Source organism: Terrapene carolina, unplaced genomic scaffold (assembly GCF_002925995.2).
Source record: "Terrapene carolina triunguis isolate 2854851 unplaced genomic scaffold, T_m_triunguis-2.0 Scaffold211, whole genome shotgun sequence".
Lineage (NCBI taxonomy): Eukaryota > Metazoa > Chordata > Testudines > Emydidae > Terrapene > Terrapene triunguis.
In genome coordinates, this window is record NW_020664562.1 from 2,679,794 (window position 1) to 2,697,110 (window position 17,317).

At 39.4% G+C, this 17,317-nt stretch overlaps 1 protein-coding gene across 2 annotated transcripts in view; it reads left to right on the forward strand.

Moving 5' to 3' along the window:
* Positions 1-17,317, forward strand: part of LOC113407422 (uncharacterized protein C1orf21) — a 191,388-nt gene that overhangs the window by 72,730 nt on the left and 101,341 nt on the right. For both annotated transcript variants that reach the window (XM_026655923.1, XM_026655922.1), the window contains exon 2: positions 677-882. In XM_026655923.1, coding sequence (XP_026511708.1) covers positions 789-882 — 94 coding nt within the window. In that variant the 5' untranslated portion in view covers positions 677-788. The remainder of the gene's footprint in view (positions 1-676; positions 883-17,317) is intronic.

Sequence of the window (17,317 nt, forward strand, 5' to 3'; positions counted from 1 at the left end):
AATATATGTTCCATTCTATGCATCCGAAGAAGTGGGCTGTAGCCCACAAAAGCTTATGCTCTAATAAATTTGGTAGTCTCTAAGGGCTTGTCTATACTTACGCACTGGTTCGGCGGCAGGCAATCGAACTTCTGGGTTCGATTTATTGCGTCTTGTCTGGACGCGATAAATCGAACTCAGAAGTGCTCGCCGTCGACTCTGGTAATCCTGCTCGGCACGAGGAGTACGCGGAGTCGACGGGGGAGCCTGCCTGCCGCGTCTGGACCGCGGTAAGTTCGAACTAAGGTACGTCGACTTCAGCTACGTTATTCACGTAGCTGAAGTTGCGTACCTTAGTTCGAATTGGGGGGGTTAGTGTAGACCAGGCCTAAGGTGCCACAAGTACTCCTGTTCTTTTTGCGGATACAGACTAACACTGCTGCTACTCTGAAACCTAAGAAAATTAGCTTGATGGACAGATTATGAAAAGTAGCAAGAGAAGCAAATGTCTCTGATTTCTCATATGTGCTTCAGGGGGGAAAAAATGTGCGTGTATTCTTTGAGACAGTGTTTTTCCTGCAGTTCTCTCCCCAAAATACCATCGTGATATTTTCCTGTTTGCCAAAAAGTGCAACCTTCTTAATGATGGCTTTCTGTCAATATGCTTAGAAATATTTTTCTCCTCTTATATCTGCAGGTAGAAGTGTCTTGACAACCAAGCAAGAAGGTGGATTATTTTTAAAACAATGCTTAGGCATCTGTAGAGATGATTTGTGGTTCAGTCCAGCTGGAGCTGACTGAATGAAGCTATGGGCTGTGCGTCAGCCAAGCATGTTTCTACTGTTCAAAATGAAGAGGAAGCTCAGAAGGGGAAGAACTACCAGAATGGAGATGTATTTGGTGGTGAGTGTTGTGGGATCTTATCTTGCTTACGCATCATTAATGTTTTTGAAATTCTAATTGGCAGTCTCACCCTTCTTATGAACTAAGAATGAAAAAGAAAGTTGAACTGAATCATGACAATACTAGTGGAGTTATCACATCTAAGGGATAGTATTGGAAGAGTGTTGAAATTATGTTGTTGTTCGGATCAGATGTGAAATCAGAGCGTTTATTGCAGATCTATGGAACGTTCTGCTTCCAGCGATCTGAAGTATGGTATCATCTTCAACTCCACACAGTGTAGGGAAATTTAAGGGCAACCATTCACTTCGAATTCACAAGTTATACATTTTATTTTTCTGCTATCAGGTGCCAAATGTAAAATTTGCTTTAAAACCCCTACTATGTAAGCAAAATAAATTCCCCAAACCCCTCCATCCCACTATAACAGGAGAAAAATGTCAAACCCTAAGTCTTCTAGAGAGCAGAATATGAAAGTACTGTAAAATTAGAAGTGGGAAGTTATCAATAATATTTAAATAACCTGTGAAGATTGAGGTGCTAGAGGAAGATTTTGAACATGGCATGGTAACATAAAGCTAATCTGTGTAGTTGGAAAGAAGATTGTTTTGAAATCAGAGTTTTGCCATGGTACTTAAATGCTAATTATGGTAACGTCAACATTGTGATTTTTTTTCAGACTCTATTAGCATATGTTTAACTATTTTTGTAATTGATGAGGAGTAGATTGTGTACATTTTTCTATAATCATTCTTAACACATTTCATAATGTGAGGTTTCCAGGCCTGTCCAGACATTATAAGGAAACTATTTCCTACTAGCAAGATGATTTGGTATTGGATCCTTGGAGTCAATATTCTTAAAATAGTTGCACTGCTATTTAGAATGCCAAGCGTCTCTTCTGTGGTGGTTGTTATAGCAATTATTTGTGCAGAATTAAGAATGCCATTCTGCAGTAGCAAAGCTATCACTGCTATTGAAGTAAGGAAGAAGGAGGAGCTTCACTTCAACCTGTCTGTTGAGGGTATGTTTATTCCCAGCAGCAGACACAAAGTAAAACTACCTCAAATTATATCTGTAATCTGAATTGAGGGTCTTCAAAAATGTGAACCTCTATGATGAGGGTGTTTTGGTTTGGGTTTTTTTTTTTTTTTTTTTTTGGTTCATGTTTTCCTTTACTATCTTGTAAGATGATACATTTGGAATTCTAATTTCAGTATTTGAACTTTTATATAATACAGACTTTATGGATATTAAGAGCAAAATTTCCTCTTTTGTTATTAAAGGAATATTTAGATAGATGTTAACTGATATTTAAGCAGTAAGACTAGTCAGACAATGCATTTCTGGGAGATTTTTTTCATTGCATGCCTTTAGTACACAGTAACACAAGGGCATATACCATAACTTCAGTCACATGAGAACCTAAATTATGTTTAAAAGGTAAGAGGAATTTGAGGGCACAAGGGATTGTAATGGGATGTAGAATCTTGCCCCTTTATGTTGACACTTTGCCACCCTGGGCTAGATATGAAGCTACTGAAAGTTATCGCCATCAGATGTTCAGGGGACTGTTTCAAATTTATTTCCTTTTCCATCTTCCTATAAAGAGTTTCCCATACCATCTTTGTTGTCAGTCTAGGCAGGCAATCTATGGTTTGGGGCCCCAATTCAGCAATCCATCCCTTCTCTCCAAAGCACTTCAAACACGTACTTAGGTCCCATTGAATTCAGTGGCACTTCAGCACATGCATAAATGCTTTGCTGGATTGGGGCTGGAATGCACCTAGAGACCAAGCTATCCTCTTATTTTTAGAAGTGGGCCCTCCAGATTAGGTTTGAGACATTTTGGAATGGCAGTATGGGCAGGGGGGGAGCCTTGCCTTTTTGCTGTCCTTGTTGCATCTGTTCTGTGGATCAACGGAACACATTGGTCTCCAGGTTTGGCAATGTGCCGTACTTCCGTGTGCATGGCATGTAAAATATGTCCTGCACAGTTTTTAATATAAAAAAGAGAGGGAGAAGTTTACACTTGAGCATAGGGTTTGTGCAACCTCATCAACAACCAATCAGAATTCCCTAGATTTCTAAGTCTGTTTCATAATAGACTGAACCTCTTGCTTCACTCCTCCTTTCATGTTTTAAATTATCCTGGGCAGTTGCATTGTGTAAGATGAATTGGATCTGACATTGCAAGGTTTTTTAAATTTCCTATTAAACATTTATGTTGTTAATCCAAAACAAAATTCCATCTGACACATCTGTAGAGTTATTCTTTCAGTAAAGGCAAAAAGAAATACAGTAAGCACTGTATCAGAGAGCTGTCACAACCAATCCACTACAAGCATAGAGATTAGCAATGCTAGATTTTACTGTAGGATGTCACCTAGGGCAATGAATCTTAAATGTAGCTTCAAGGGATGTTGGTGGTCCATGGTGCCACAGCCACCACTGATTGCTAACGGTGCTTCATAGCACTCAAGGGAGCCACAGCACTGCCAGTGCTCAGCCTCTCCCTCCTTCTGCCAGCTGCCAAAAAACTGCTGCATGTTCCCCCGTCAACAACTGGGAGCCATAAAAGCAGCAGTACATCTGATCCAACCAATAGCTATGGGCAGGGCATTTCTGCAGACCATTGGGAGCTAAGCTTATCTTCAGGACAAACTAGGCAAAGTAAGACCAGGTTTGGATGGAGGAGAGAGACTGGGGAGCATACATCTGAAATGAAATGAGACTCTGAGGGAGAATGTTTTAGGTGCAGTTACATGAAGAAGAGAATGTGGGGAGTGAGGTGAAAGAGAAATAGAGATAATGAATAGCAGGAAGGAGGCTGATGCTATGGTCGCAGCATTGATTCTATACAAAGAGAAACCACAGAGATGCAAATGTATTTGTAATTAGTGATGCCCAAATCTGTAGTCATATCGGAGACTAATCTGTCACAAAAAGATCTATTCAAAAACAGGCAGTGGGGCTTTGTAGTTGCAAGAAGTCCACATGTACCTTGTTTAATTCTAACTGTGTTAATCGGGTCGTATAGAAAAATGCTCTGGCCAGATTTATGAAAGGCCAGGATACTTTTATGACCGCTAATAGCATTTGTAGCTATGCAAGATAAATTAAGGTAATCAAATCTCCTATTTTGGGGGAGATTTGGTTATGTACAGCATTGCACAGTTGCCTCTAAGTGCATCATTGTTTCACTTTCTTCCAAAGCATCAGGTTTTGGGTATTGCCAAAGCTGAGATGTGAAACTGAATAGACCAACAGTCAGATCTGGTTTAATGAATCCTATAGTGTGTTTTTGAGCAAGAGTTCCCATCTGTTCTATACATACATCATAAATTAAAGGGTGAGATGAAGAATAATAAAAATTGCACCCTTGAATTAGTTAAAGACAGCTTTTTCCTTTACTCAATGCACAGCTTTTGTCTATTAAAGTTCAAATTACTTCTTGAAGCCAGGATTTTATGTGTGTGCCTACACACATCACTAATGCAAATGTAGGGAAATGCTATATCTTTTGGTGCTGGGATGTCTGAGGAATATTCTCTGGGGAGAGGGGATTTTGAATTTCATTCTGCTGGATGTTCCAACAAGTTATTCTAGGCTACATTTATCTACCTCACAGAGGGGTTCTGAGGATTAGATTGTCAGCACTGGTACAGTGCCTTGAAGATGTAAAAAGCTATATATAAGCTCTAAATACAAAGTTCCCTAGCTTTAAAATGTTTGCTTGCTCAGAGCCCTCAGTCATACTCCTTCATTTTAGGTGCCTTTTGTTTTATTATTATTTGTATGTTCAGTTCCTTCCTCAGACAGGTGAAAGAAGGAGAAATTTGAGAAATCTGTCCCGGATAACAAGCTGTGCTTGATTTCCATTTCAGCTTCTCTGATAGATGCTCCTGAGAGAACTTGAACGGCCATGTTAGGTGATGATGAGGAAGACAGGCTTAACTCATTGTTAGTGCTATTCTTCTCTTGGTGTTGAGTCTAATTTGAATGCACATGACATGCAATATTTTGCCCCTTGTTGCTCAGCTGGAGTCTGGAAAGCAGGTGACTTCCCCCTCACACTTTCTTCATAGAGTAGAGTCCCCTAACTGGGGCCCAGTAGTAAGTGCCTTCAATGTTGAGAGCTTGTAGGGTACAACCAGTCTGACTGTTTTTAGAATTGTGATGCTGAGCGACCAAGGAGAGGCAGTACAATCTTTCACTTGACTGTAGCCTACTCAGCTTTACTCAGCTCAGCCTGCTTGGTTTAGCCTTAGAGAATTTTTAGAGGGGTTCTGAGTCTTGTCAACATTGGAGTAATTTGGTGATGCAAACCCATCCCACACCTGTAATGCAATGCCCATCCACAAATGAAAATGCTGGCAACAGTGCACAACATTTCCACTGCTGTTATGGTTGCTCTTGCTCTGAGCTCTGTCTGCACTGAGAATTTTTAGCAATTCTACCTTTGGTCTAGCACTAGTACAGCCCCACCAATTGCAACCAGGGAAACACTAGAATAAACTGGGCAGTGCTGTTATCCCCACTATGCCATCTAACCCATAATGCTGTGGTAAAAAAGTTTAGACTGGTACCTAAACTATTGCTAGCATTAAGCACTACAGATGGAAAACATTATATCAAGAGCTAAGTGTTCTTGTTATTGTAACTAAAACTGGGTAGGTATCAATGGTCGGAGTGCTAATGTAAACAAGGTGTCATTGGTTGCTAGTGTGCTAATCACATGTCATCTAGACTTGCTCAGAGCAGGTTTAGATAAAAGTGGTGGTTTAAAACCACCTGGATGCTCCGCACTAGCTCTATTATCAATGGTAATTAGGGCTGTTGATTATTAATCATAGTTAACTCACGCGATTAACTCAAAAAAATTAACTGCGATTAATTGCAGTTTTAATCGCACTGTTACACAATAGAATTCCAATTGAAATTTATTAAATATTTGTGGATGTTTTTCTACATTTTCAAATATATTGATTTAAATTACAACACAGAAAACGAAGTGTACAGTGCTCACTTTATATTATTTTACTATTATAAATATTTGCACTGTAAAAATGATAAACTAAAGAAATAATAATTTTTCAATTCACCTCATACAAGTACCATAATGCAATCTCTTTATCGTGAAAATGCAACTTACAAATGTAGATTTTTTTTGTTATATAACTGCACTAAAAAACAAAATAATGTAAAACTTTAGAGCCTACAAGTCGACTCAGTCCTACTTCTTGTTCAGCCAATCGCTAAGACAAACAATTTTGTTTACATTTATGGGAGATACTGCTCCTGGCTTCTTATTTACAATGTCACCTGATAGTGAGAACAGGCGTTCACATGACACTTCTGTAGCTGACATTGTAAGATATTTACGTGCCAGATATGCTAAACATTCGTATGCCCCTTCATGCTTCGGCCACCATTCCAGAAGACATGCTTCCATGCTGAAGATGCTTCTTAAAAAAATAATGCATTAATTTTTAACTGAACGCCTTGGGGGAGAATTGTATGTCTCCTGCTCTGTTTTACCCTCATTCTGCCATATATTTCGTGTTCTAGCAGTCTCGGACGATGACCCAGCACATGTTGTTCATTTTAAGAACACTTTCACTGCAGATTTGACAAAAGGCAAAGAAGGTACCAATGTGAGATTTCTAAAGATAGCTACAGCACTCGACCCAAGGTTTAGGAATCTGAAGTGCCTTCCAAAATCTGAGAGGGATGAGGTGTGGAGCATGATTTCAAAAGTCTTAAAAGAGCAACACTCTGATGCGTAAACTAGAGATCCCGAGCCACCAGAAAAGAAAATCAACCTTCTGCTGGTAATTTTTTAAATTAAATCAGATTTTTTTGATAAAATGCGTTTTGAGGAAAAAACCTATCTAAAGATAGTTTTAATTAAGATACATTATAGCTCAAAGATATCTCATCATGGAATAGTGATTATAAATACTAATTCTATAATAAGAGACCATATATTCATGGAATATTTAAGAAAAGTTTTGTAAATGAGTTCCAAAAGTTCCTGGATTAGGGACCCAATTTTATGGGGTTTCAGTGGCTTCTGTATAGATTATTTAGGTTAATCTTTCTATTTACCCAATGGGACTCAGTGCTCAGTCTAGAAGATATCATCAGAGATGCTTAGTTTTGCAGTTCTCAAACTGTGGATTTGTGTGTCCAGAGATAACATGCTTGTTAACAGAAGTCTGGAAATAAATGTGAGAAGGGAGGGACAGGCAGTAGAAACAAAAGTGAAACTGTTTGAGCAGCATATTCCAAAAGTCTTGAGGTCTTTCTGAGTGTAGCCTTCGTTGATTTGAGATCTACCGTACATTCTCTCACTAGAAGGGAGAACCTATAATGGCAGCAGGCTGTAAAAGAGACGCAGTTTGGGAATATTTTAATGAAGTTCCTCTACCTGTGTATAAGACAGGCATGCGTGCAAAATGCAAACAGTGCAACAAAGAAAAACTTGAATGCTTAACTAAATTCAAAAATTCATATGCTTGTTTTGTTAAAATATTATATGTTTGCTGTTGAAGAAAAAAGTCCAGAATACATAACGTTGTTTTAGTTAAATAAAACAATTTAAATGTCTGTCTGGTGATGTTCTCCTCCTAATTCAGCATGGCAAGAAAATCCTCCAAATATTAATGATTAACTTGTTGAATTGGAGATAGTTCACCTCCCAATGACTTCATAAATATCTGCTTCAATTACCTTTGGTAAATGAAATAACCAAACAATCATTCATTTTCTGATATAGCTGTAAAACTAATCTAAAAAGTTTTCAAAATAAATCACTTAAAAAATGTATAGTGTGTACCTTCTAAAAATGAAACCTACATCTATCTCTGAGTTGTGAAGAATATGTATTAAGGTTATAACAACAAAGAAGAATGCACTTTTATGTAGAAATCCATGATTAAATCGAGTCTTCCTGAGGTGAATTAAATCAATTTAAATCAAATCCACGCAACATCTGACTCAGTTGATGAAAGTGAACATGCATTAGTCTGCACTGCTTTGGATCGTTATCAAGCAGAACCCGTCATCAGCATGGACACGTCCTCTGGAATGGTGGTTGAAGATGAAGGGACATATGAATCTTTAGCGCATCTGGCACGTAATTATCCTGCGACTCTGGCTACAACAGTGCCATGCGAACGTCTGTTCTCACTTTCAGGTAACATTGTAAACAAGAAGCAAGCAGCATTATCTTCTGCAAATGTAAACAAACTTCTTTGTCCGAGTGACTGGCTCAACAAGAAGTAGGACTGAGTGGACTTGTAGGCGCTAAAGTTTTACATTATTTTATTTTTGAATGTAGGGTTTTTTGTACATAATTCTACATTTGTAAGTTCAACTTTCATGATAAAGAGATTGGACTTGTATGAGGTGAATTGAAAAATACTATTTTTGTTTTTTACACCACAAATCTTTGTAATCAAAAATAAATATAAAGTGAGCATTGTACTCTTTGTGTTCTGTTTTGTAATTGAAATCAATATATTTGAAAATGTAGAAAACATCAAAAAAATTTAAATGGTATTCTATTATTATTTAGCAGTACGATTAATCACAATTAATTTTTTTAATTGCTTGAGAGCCCTAGTGGTGGTAATAGTGGGAAATTTAAGGCGTGTTGGGAATGCAATACAGGCACAGACAGTGTAGGGCAATAAGGTTCCCGGCAGCAATCGATAGAAAAGAGCTGTAACAGGAATCAATTTAAAAAACACACCCACTCTGCCTGGATACAATTAAAAATAGATGCTTGCTGGGGTGGAGGACTTCTCTGCATAAAGCAGAGGAACTGCATGCAGATTTCTGGGTTGAAGGACCGGGAGATATCCAAATTTTGCTGGTCCCAGAACTGTAAATGGAGAACTGCCTTCAAGCTTTTGTTTTGGGATGAGTTTAAACCCATGGCACAAGGCTTAATTAATGCATAAAGAGATTGTAATAAAACTAATTCAAACTGTTTACACTTAGGGCATCAGGAAAATAATTCTGTTCCCCTGGCATAACTTCTGTTGGCATGAATAGGTGTTTTCCTGAACTCTGTCCAATCAGGATGCAGGAATTTCCATGTTAGGCTCCACCCCCTGCTGAGCTCTGTGCAGGCAGACTCCCCAGTTTCCTCTTACCTCCCATGAGCAAACAGCTGCTCCCTCAGGCTGAGATGCCTTATTGCTCTTTAGGCTGGAGAAGCAGGCAAAGAAGCCATCCAGAAACAACAAGCTCTAGCCCTTTGTTGTGTACCTGTATGCATACAGTACACCATGTTCCCATCTGTGCAGATCCCCTTTTCACCCTCAGTAGGTGACTGTGGATTGATCAGGAGCAGAGGGAAATCAGACCTCTCTGAGGGAGCAGAAGGTCTCTCTTAGGCTCCCTCCCCACCCTCAGCAGGAAGAAGAAGAAAAGGAAAACAGTTTCCAGGAGTACGATGTCTGGATGTTTTTGCTTCTCATCTAGTATAGATCAAGCCCCACTTCTAGGAAAGACATATCTACAGGCCATTGCCTGGATCATCCAGAATTACCCAGCTTTCCTCTGTCCCCCTTCATCACAATTTTCCAATAATTTCCCACGCTTACCTCATGGTAGATGGTCATTTCTCAAGGTAATGTGGTTACTAGTTAGGCCCACCACCTTCTTGTGACATTTTAAAATGTTCCAGACATACTAATATGTATGTAGTATCTAGTATGTAAGGTTTGCTGGACTTTTAAAATTATTGCAAGTTAAGATTCCTCTTAAGTACCTTATTATTTTAAGCATCTTATCCTCCAGCGTATATCTGCAGACCACGTTTGGTACAAATCTGTTTGACTAAGCTGGCTTCTGGAAGGATCAAAGCACATGTGACTGAGTCCTAGCCCTTACAAATATATAGAAAGCAGGTTTCAACAGAACTTGAAGACATGAGCTGTTTTCTTGGACTGACAGCGGCCTACGATACAGTGTGGCACACTTCTCTTCTGGTAAAATTGTCAAGAGCTTTCCCAGCATGGGTGGTGGACATTGTTGAACTTCTACTTCATGACAGGTGTTTTCGCATACATACGGGAAACAGAACAAGCTAATTGAGAAGACAATCCAGTGGCTTGCCTGAGACTTTGTGCTTGTGCCCACCCTGTTCAATCTGTACACAAACGACCTGCCACTGACTCAGTCATGCAAGTTTATCTATGTCAGGGGACGGCAACCTTTCAGAAGTGGTGGTGCCGAGTCTTCATTTATTCACTCAAATTTAAGGTTTCGCGTGCCAGTAATACATTTTAATGTTTTTAGAAGGTCTCTTTCTGTAAGTCTATAATATATAACTAAACTATTGTTGTATGTAAAGTAAATAAGGTTTAAGAAGCTTCATTTAAAATTAAATTAAAATGCAGAGCCCCCCGGACCGGTGGCCAGGACCTGGGCAGTGTGAGTGCCACTGAAAATCAGCTCGAGTGCCGCCTTTGGTACGCGTGCCATAGGTTGCCTACCCCTGATCTATGTAAATGACATCTGCTGTGGTACCCAGTCACACTCTTTCACCAAATTGGACAACATCTTGAACGCCAACCTGGCCAAGATGGCAGCCTAGTGTAGCAGTTGGTGCCTCCAACCAAGTGTGACTAAGACAGTTTTGAGCGTCTTCCACTCTACAATACAAGTGCTAAATGTAAGTTAGGTGTCCTCCTCAATGGAAAACGAGAGAAACACAAGGCAACACCAGTCTACCTTGGTGTCACGCTGGACCACTCTTTGACTTTCCATGACCATTTAAAAAAGGCTGATGCCAAAGTCAGGGCCAGGAATAATCTAACCAGCAAATTAGCCAGTTCGACATGGGGCACAGGCGCACAGACACTGCACATTGGATCTGGCACTGTGCTACTCTTCAGTAGAATATTGTGCCACTGTGTGGTGGTGTTCACCTCACACTAAAGTGGTCGACGTCGACTTGAACTTGACTATTGTATCATCACAGCCACCCTGCGCTTCACTCCTGTCCCATGGCTACCAGTTCTGAGCAGTATAACCCCTCCACACATTCATCGCAGAAAGTCTGCAGCCAGACTGGTGGAAAAGCTGTGTGCCAATCAAGGTGTCGCACTGTACATGGACATTTTCAGTCACCCCAGAGGATGACTTACGTCAAGGCATCCATTGTGGTTTCAACTGCCAGATCAGAATTTGTCAGCAGCAAGCTTGTGACACAATGATTGGTTGGCTAAAGACGTTTGGAATGGTTTCCTCGTCGCTGATCCGACCGTTCGACCTCCGGGATTTGACCTGCCATATCATCTTTGGGCTCCACTGAACAGATTCCCACTGGCCAATGAATGTGTACCGCCAACCTCTACACATGGGGTCTGCGCGACAACCCACTTCGTCAATGTGGCCTCCATCCATCAATGGTTCTTGTTGTTAAGTGTCAACTGACTAGCCTTAGGGCCCTTCATTCTGCTGATGAAGCTGCTGTCAGGTGGCTCAGGAAGCACTGCAAACACTAGAAGAAGTGCCTTATTGTCCCCCATGCTCGTCAACTTTTGAAGCTGTTTTAAATTACGCAGAGAAACTGAACTGCAAAGTTTACTGTGCACTTGCATCGCCAGTTTTCTAAGGATTAGATGAAACCAAGAAAGCAAACCAAAGCCTCTGTGTCTGTTTTAGAGAAACTTCAGTGCACAGAACTAGGGAATCAATTTCCCTTAAGCTAAGCTTGTTCCTTAGGTCTCATTGATTTCTACAAACAAGGTGGATTTAACCAATATTTTTTTCCTGGCTGTGTGTCTGCAAAATTTCTGATAGGAACATCTATATAAGGTTTTATTGTAGTGCCCATTGCTGTATTATTTAAGCATTACATTTAAGGACATATAAGACAATCATACACAGAACTCGAAAACATCTGATGGATTTTTCTTAAAATATAAAAATGAATAAATAGAAATGTGTCTCTAGGCAGAGAGGAATATACAGAGTTCAGCCCATAGGAATTTTGCTTGAGAAAGTTATGATAAACTGAAAAAGAGGGTCATTATGGAACTTACATCTTATCCTTAACTACAGCAGTCCCTCCTGCTCCTGCTGCAATATATATAATTGAAATAGAGTTAACAAGCCAATCAAACAGATGTTCTAGAAAAGACTGAGTATAATATGAGTATGCCTTGCTTGACTCTAAAGATTTTAAAATCCCTCTATTAAGGATAGTAACAATAAATCTTCCTTTATTCAACATTTAATTTAAAAGCTTATTGTCAATGCCATACATAAGTACTATAATAATGTAAATAGCAACAAAGAGCAAAATGCTATAATGGAGGCTTGAACGTTGTCATGTTCAACATATTGTTTCATTGTGTAACATCTGTCATAAGTGTTATTTTTTCATAGAAGAAATTGTTATTCATCTTTGGGGGCATATTGATCTACTAGAGTTATCCAACCATTTAGTATGTGTAATAAATAACCATGTTTATTACAGAAAGAACTAAGTTAGGAAATGGTTTTAGTTTCTGTCTATTAATCTGTCTCTGGTGTATTCATTTTCACAACATCCCTGAGAGATAGGACAGCATTTGTTTTACAGAGGACAACTGAGGCCCAGTGAGACTGAGTGACTTGCCCAAGGTAACACACAAAGTCTTTAGCAGAGCAGGGAATTGTATGTGGATCTCCCATATTCCACACTAGCACTCTAACCAGTGGCCTATCTTTCCTCTCTTCTTCTTTTCTTCACCATTTTTCTCTGTGTTCATCATCTTTACCCTGAACCTTTGTAATGCTATCTGCAACTCCTGCAGAAAAACCTAGCATGTCCCCCCCCCCCTCCAAATATTGACCCGATTCCATGGTTCCAAACAGTTTGGTACAAATCTGATCGATTTTTATTAACAAAATTACCAAATATCTCCCCACAACAGGAGGGGCTCACTTTAACCACCAAATGAAGTCAGTTCAGATTAACCATCAAAAACAAGTCTGCTGATTTGAGACATTGGTTCAACTAGAGCAGCCACAAAGAAATATTTATTTGGATCTTGCTCAACCAAGACATAGAAATGAAAATAAATAAATCTTTTGGATGCAAGTAGTAGGCCCTCTCATGGGACTTTCAAAACCAGGATTCCAACCTTCTTCCCTCACACTCCCATTTGTTGAAAGTCATCTGTAAACCAAGCTGTTTGCTCTCCTCTCCATCTCAAATGTAGCACCAGGAGCACATGGGTGTTTCATTTTGGAATCTTCTCTACATCCAGAGATTACTTCATTTCCTCTTATCTTTAGCCAGTATAGTAGAACCGCAGAGTTAAGAACACCAGAGTTACGAACTAACCAGTCAACCACACACCTCAGTTGGAACCGGAAGTATGCAATCAGGCAGCAGCAGAGACAAAAAAACCCCTAAACAAATATAGTACAGTACTGCATTAAACATAAACTACTTAAAAAATAAAGGGAAAGCAGCATTTTTCTTCTGTATAGTAAAGTTTCAAAGTTGTATTAAGTCAATGTTCAGTTGTAAACTTTTGAAAGAACAACCATAATGTTTTGTTCAGAGTTATGAACAACCTCCATTCCTGAGGTGTTCGTAACTCTGAGGTTCTACTGTATTTAGCAGAGCACTTAAGCCCATACTTAGGTCCCATTGGAGAGGTTGAGAGGTTCTTTGCGAGGAAGCAAGTGTGTTGCTGGGCGAGACTAAAATATATTGGTAACAGTATGTGGAAGGACATTGTACAGCACCTTCTAACATTAATGCCAGGCTTTAAAATCCCTCACTTTTCATGAGCACTAAATCATAAAATTTTATGATCACACAATAAAATGGGGGGAGGGAAATCACAAGAGTCAAAACAGAAAATCTAGAAGAATGATACGGCACTGTGCTCTCATTAGAACAAAATGAGATTTATCAGCCAAACAATTTATACCCTTCTTTTCTCTTTTTGATTAGATTTTCCCTTATTTTCCTCTCAACAGACACAGTTTGATACTGAAGACACATTGTCCAGGAAGAGAAACACCCCCCCCCCCATACTGTAATAAAATTACAGTTGTTATCAAAGTTTATGGTTTATTTGTTTAACCAGGAGAATGCCCTTGACAAATTTATTTACATGGAGATCTAACAAGGAAGCTGCTGAACTTAAAATTAAAAAAAATCAAATCCAATTTAGATATTTACTCGTGATTAGTGTAGGCAAAATAAACACCTTCCTCATGAATTCAGACTACTTTGCATTTTCCAACTTTTTTTTCTGAAAAGTGGCCCACTATAATGCCTTTTTACAAGTTTAAAACACTCCCAGAATATGTATCTATTTCAATGGATTATTAAATATAAAAAGGTACTTACAGAATAGCAACAAAATGGACTGTTCATGCTACTACAGCAAGTAAATATATAGTAGGAAACAGAATCAATAAGATCCTTTCATGCCAGACATAACAGGCCAATTTCTTTACATTAATCATGACTTTTGTGTAGTGATAGTAGTAAAATTGTCCTTTCTCTTCCCCTCCCCATTTCTTTTTTCTACTTACTTCCAAGTAGAGCAGTTTTGAGCTGGTAGTCACTAAAGGCCTGATCCAAAACCCAGTGAAGTCAATGGAAAGGATCCTGTTGACTTCAGTGGGTTTTGGATCAGGCTCCAGGAAACAATAAACATAAGATGCTCCGCCACTTTAACAGCATCACTTTTCAGTGTGTGGCTTCACTAATACCCCATGAAGGAAAATTATTTCCAAGTTAGTGGTAGAATGGTTCTTTATTAGAAAGGTTATTGGAATATCAAATGATCTTATTTAGTTCTGAATTTTTTCTACTGTCCTGAGATGCTCCAGCCATGTCAGATCACCATGTTTGAAGATTAATCCCATCCCTAAATGGGTGCAGTACTCTTGCCCCCACCCTCACCCCCATGAGTGATCTGAGTAAATAATAGTAATAAGATATACATGCACACATCTAGGGTTACCATATGTCCTGGTTTTCCTGGACATGACCTCTTTTGTGATCCTCTTCCTGGGTGTATTTTTCAAATAAGAGGCAATGTCCTGGATTTTTGTGGAGCAGACATTGCGGCTCAGAAAGAGCTGTCTCCGTGCCCTCCCCTGCAGTCGCCCACCCAGGCACCAGCTCCCATCCCTGGGATGGGAGAGAGGCCCATAGGGAGGCACTGACAGTCGGGCCAGTGCTGCGTCCTGGGCCTGCGCAAGCCACCTTGCCACCAGAACAGGGAGCATGACACTGCTCCCCACCTTGAGAGTGAGGCCGCATGTTTCCTCTTTAGCACTCCCAACTACTCCCTCCAGCATCGCCAAACAGTAACACCCCCTTCTAACTTCCCCTCCCCCTCCGGCAGTGTCCTCCTTTTGGGAACCTGAAATATGATAACCCTATGCATATCCAGGGCAGAGGTAGTAATAATCACTTTCTCCAGTGTGCTTTATATATTAATAATGATGATTTATATTATGGAAGCTCCCAAAGGCCCCAATCAGGATTGGAGCCCCATTGTGCTAGGAATTGTATAAACACAGATGAAGAGATGACTTCCCTACCCTCTTAATATCTAATTCAGTGGTTGCCAACTTTTTTATAGTATGGCCCCCATGTTACAACAGGACCACGCTCCCATCTAGCCATAAAGAAAGGGGAAATAATCGCGACTCTCAGAAGCTATTCATGTCCACCTCGATTGAGGGCCCATGTTCTAGTTAGTAGGTTATCTGAGAAGATGCACTGAAACAAATCAAAGCTACTCTGTGTGTTACGGAAATGTTCTCAATTGCTGGCAAGTTGTAGAATCACATCACTACTGTCCAGCTATGTTGTAATGCTCTTCCTGAGAAGTACTTCATTTACTGTATATGAATCAGAGTGGATAATAGCTGGTTCACCTTATCATGTCTTCCAGTTTTTGGCCACCAATCCAAAAGGTGATCAATAAAGAAAAAATGCATACTCGAAGCTAGCTCTCACCTTGTTGTTTCAAGTCTCCTCATTAAAAAAGACATCAGAGAGAAACCAAATAAGATTCCCTTTCCCAAACAGAAAGCAATGTTTGGCCGTATAAAAGTCATTGTTGATGTTTTTATCTGTAATCTAAGAACAAATTGCCAAATGTGTATGAAATAGGTTTTTTATTTTGTGTTGTGGCTTATTATATTTATTCCATCAAAATCACATTGATAAATAGTGTCTGTCTTCAGCTTCAAATATATTTTTTACAACTGTAAAAAAAAATTTTGGTATCCAGGCAGGGGATTTGAAAGTTAAGTATCTGCTGAAAGTTTTTTTTCTTTTTCCTTTGGCCCTGGTACAGATTTTAAAACATCAAATGCTTAATCTAAAAATGTTTACTTTTAGCTCAGGCGGAGTTTGAAAATGTGTTATGATTAGTTACAAAGCAGGAAAATTATTTTTTTCCAACATTTTTGAAACCTCACATTTCTAAATTGCTCAGGAGCATGTTTAAAATGTCAAATGTTTTGAAAACAATTGGATATGAAGCAGATCAGGTATCCATATATTAACTGTATAGACCAAAGACTTAGTAGATGTCCTGCAGCACCAGTTAATCACCTTGCAATGTTTTCATCTCCTCATTGTGATGTTAAATGAGTAAATGATACTGCAGTGTCATAATACATAAAGTAAATAAATGTGTGTAAATACCTATAAGACACTTCTAATATAATTATCTGTATTACAATAGTGCATAGACTTCCTGTGTGATATCAAGATCCCATTGTAATGATTATACATTTGTAAGAAGAGACAGTCTCTGCTCCAAGCAGCCTACAATCTAAATACAGAAGACAAAGAGCGGGGGGAAGAGGTAGTGGTATCCCCATTTTACAGATGGGGAGCTAAGGCATGTTGATTAAGTGACTGCCCTGCAAGTTGATAAACGATATAAACTCAGCCTGAACCTCTCTCTGCTCCAGTAGCCCAAAGAGATGTATATGTGGATGAGGACAGGCAGCATTTGTTCTCCTTGCAGTTGGGCCAAAGGAGGGCAGCTTTAATTTGCAGTCATGGCTCTGCAGGAGCTCCAGGAGGGAATATATTAGATCAGTGCATTCCTGGTGAAGTCTCCTGTACTGACTTAACAGTACCACCCCAGAGGCAGAGGAGGAGGGGTGCAAGCATTCTGAGTTGTTGGATCCCTCCTCCCAGCAAGCGTCCTAGTCCTATATTTTCAATTGTCTTTGACTGAGCTCTTTAACGAGCATCCTTTTGTGTGCATGTCAAAAGTATATTACATTAGTGTCTATCAGGGCCAGATATGTTTGTCCCCATTTGCTGGGAGAAATCAGGAAATGTTCATGGCAGCCTTTATGCCTAAGGGAGTCCTTTTATCTTAAATTTAAGACAAACTCAGTTTTCTTAGAACAGGATGTAAGG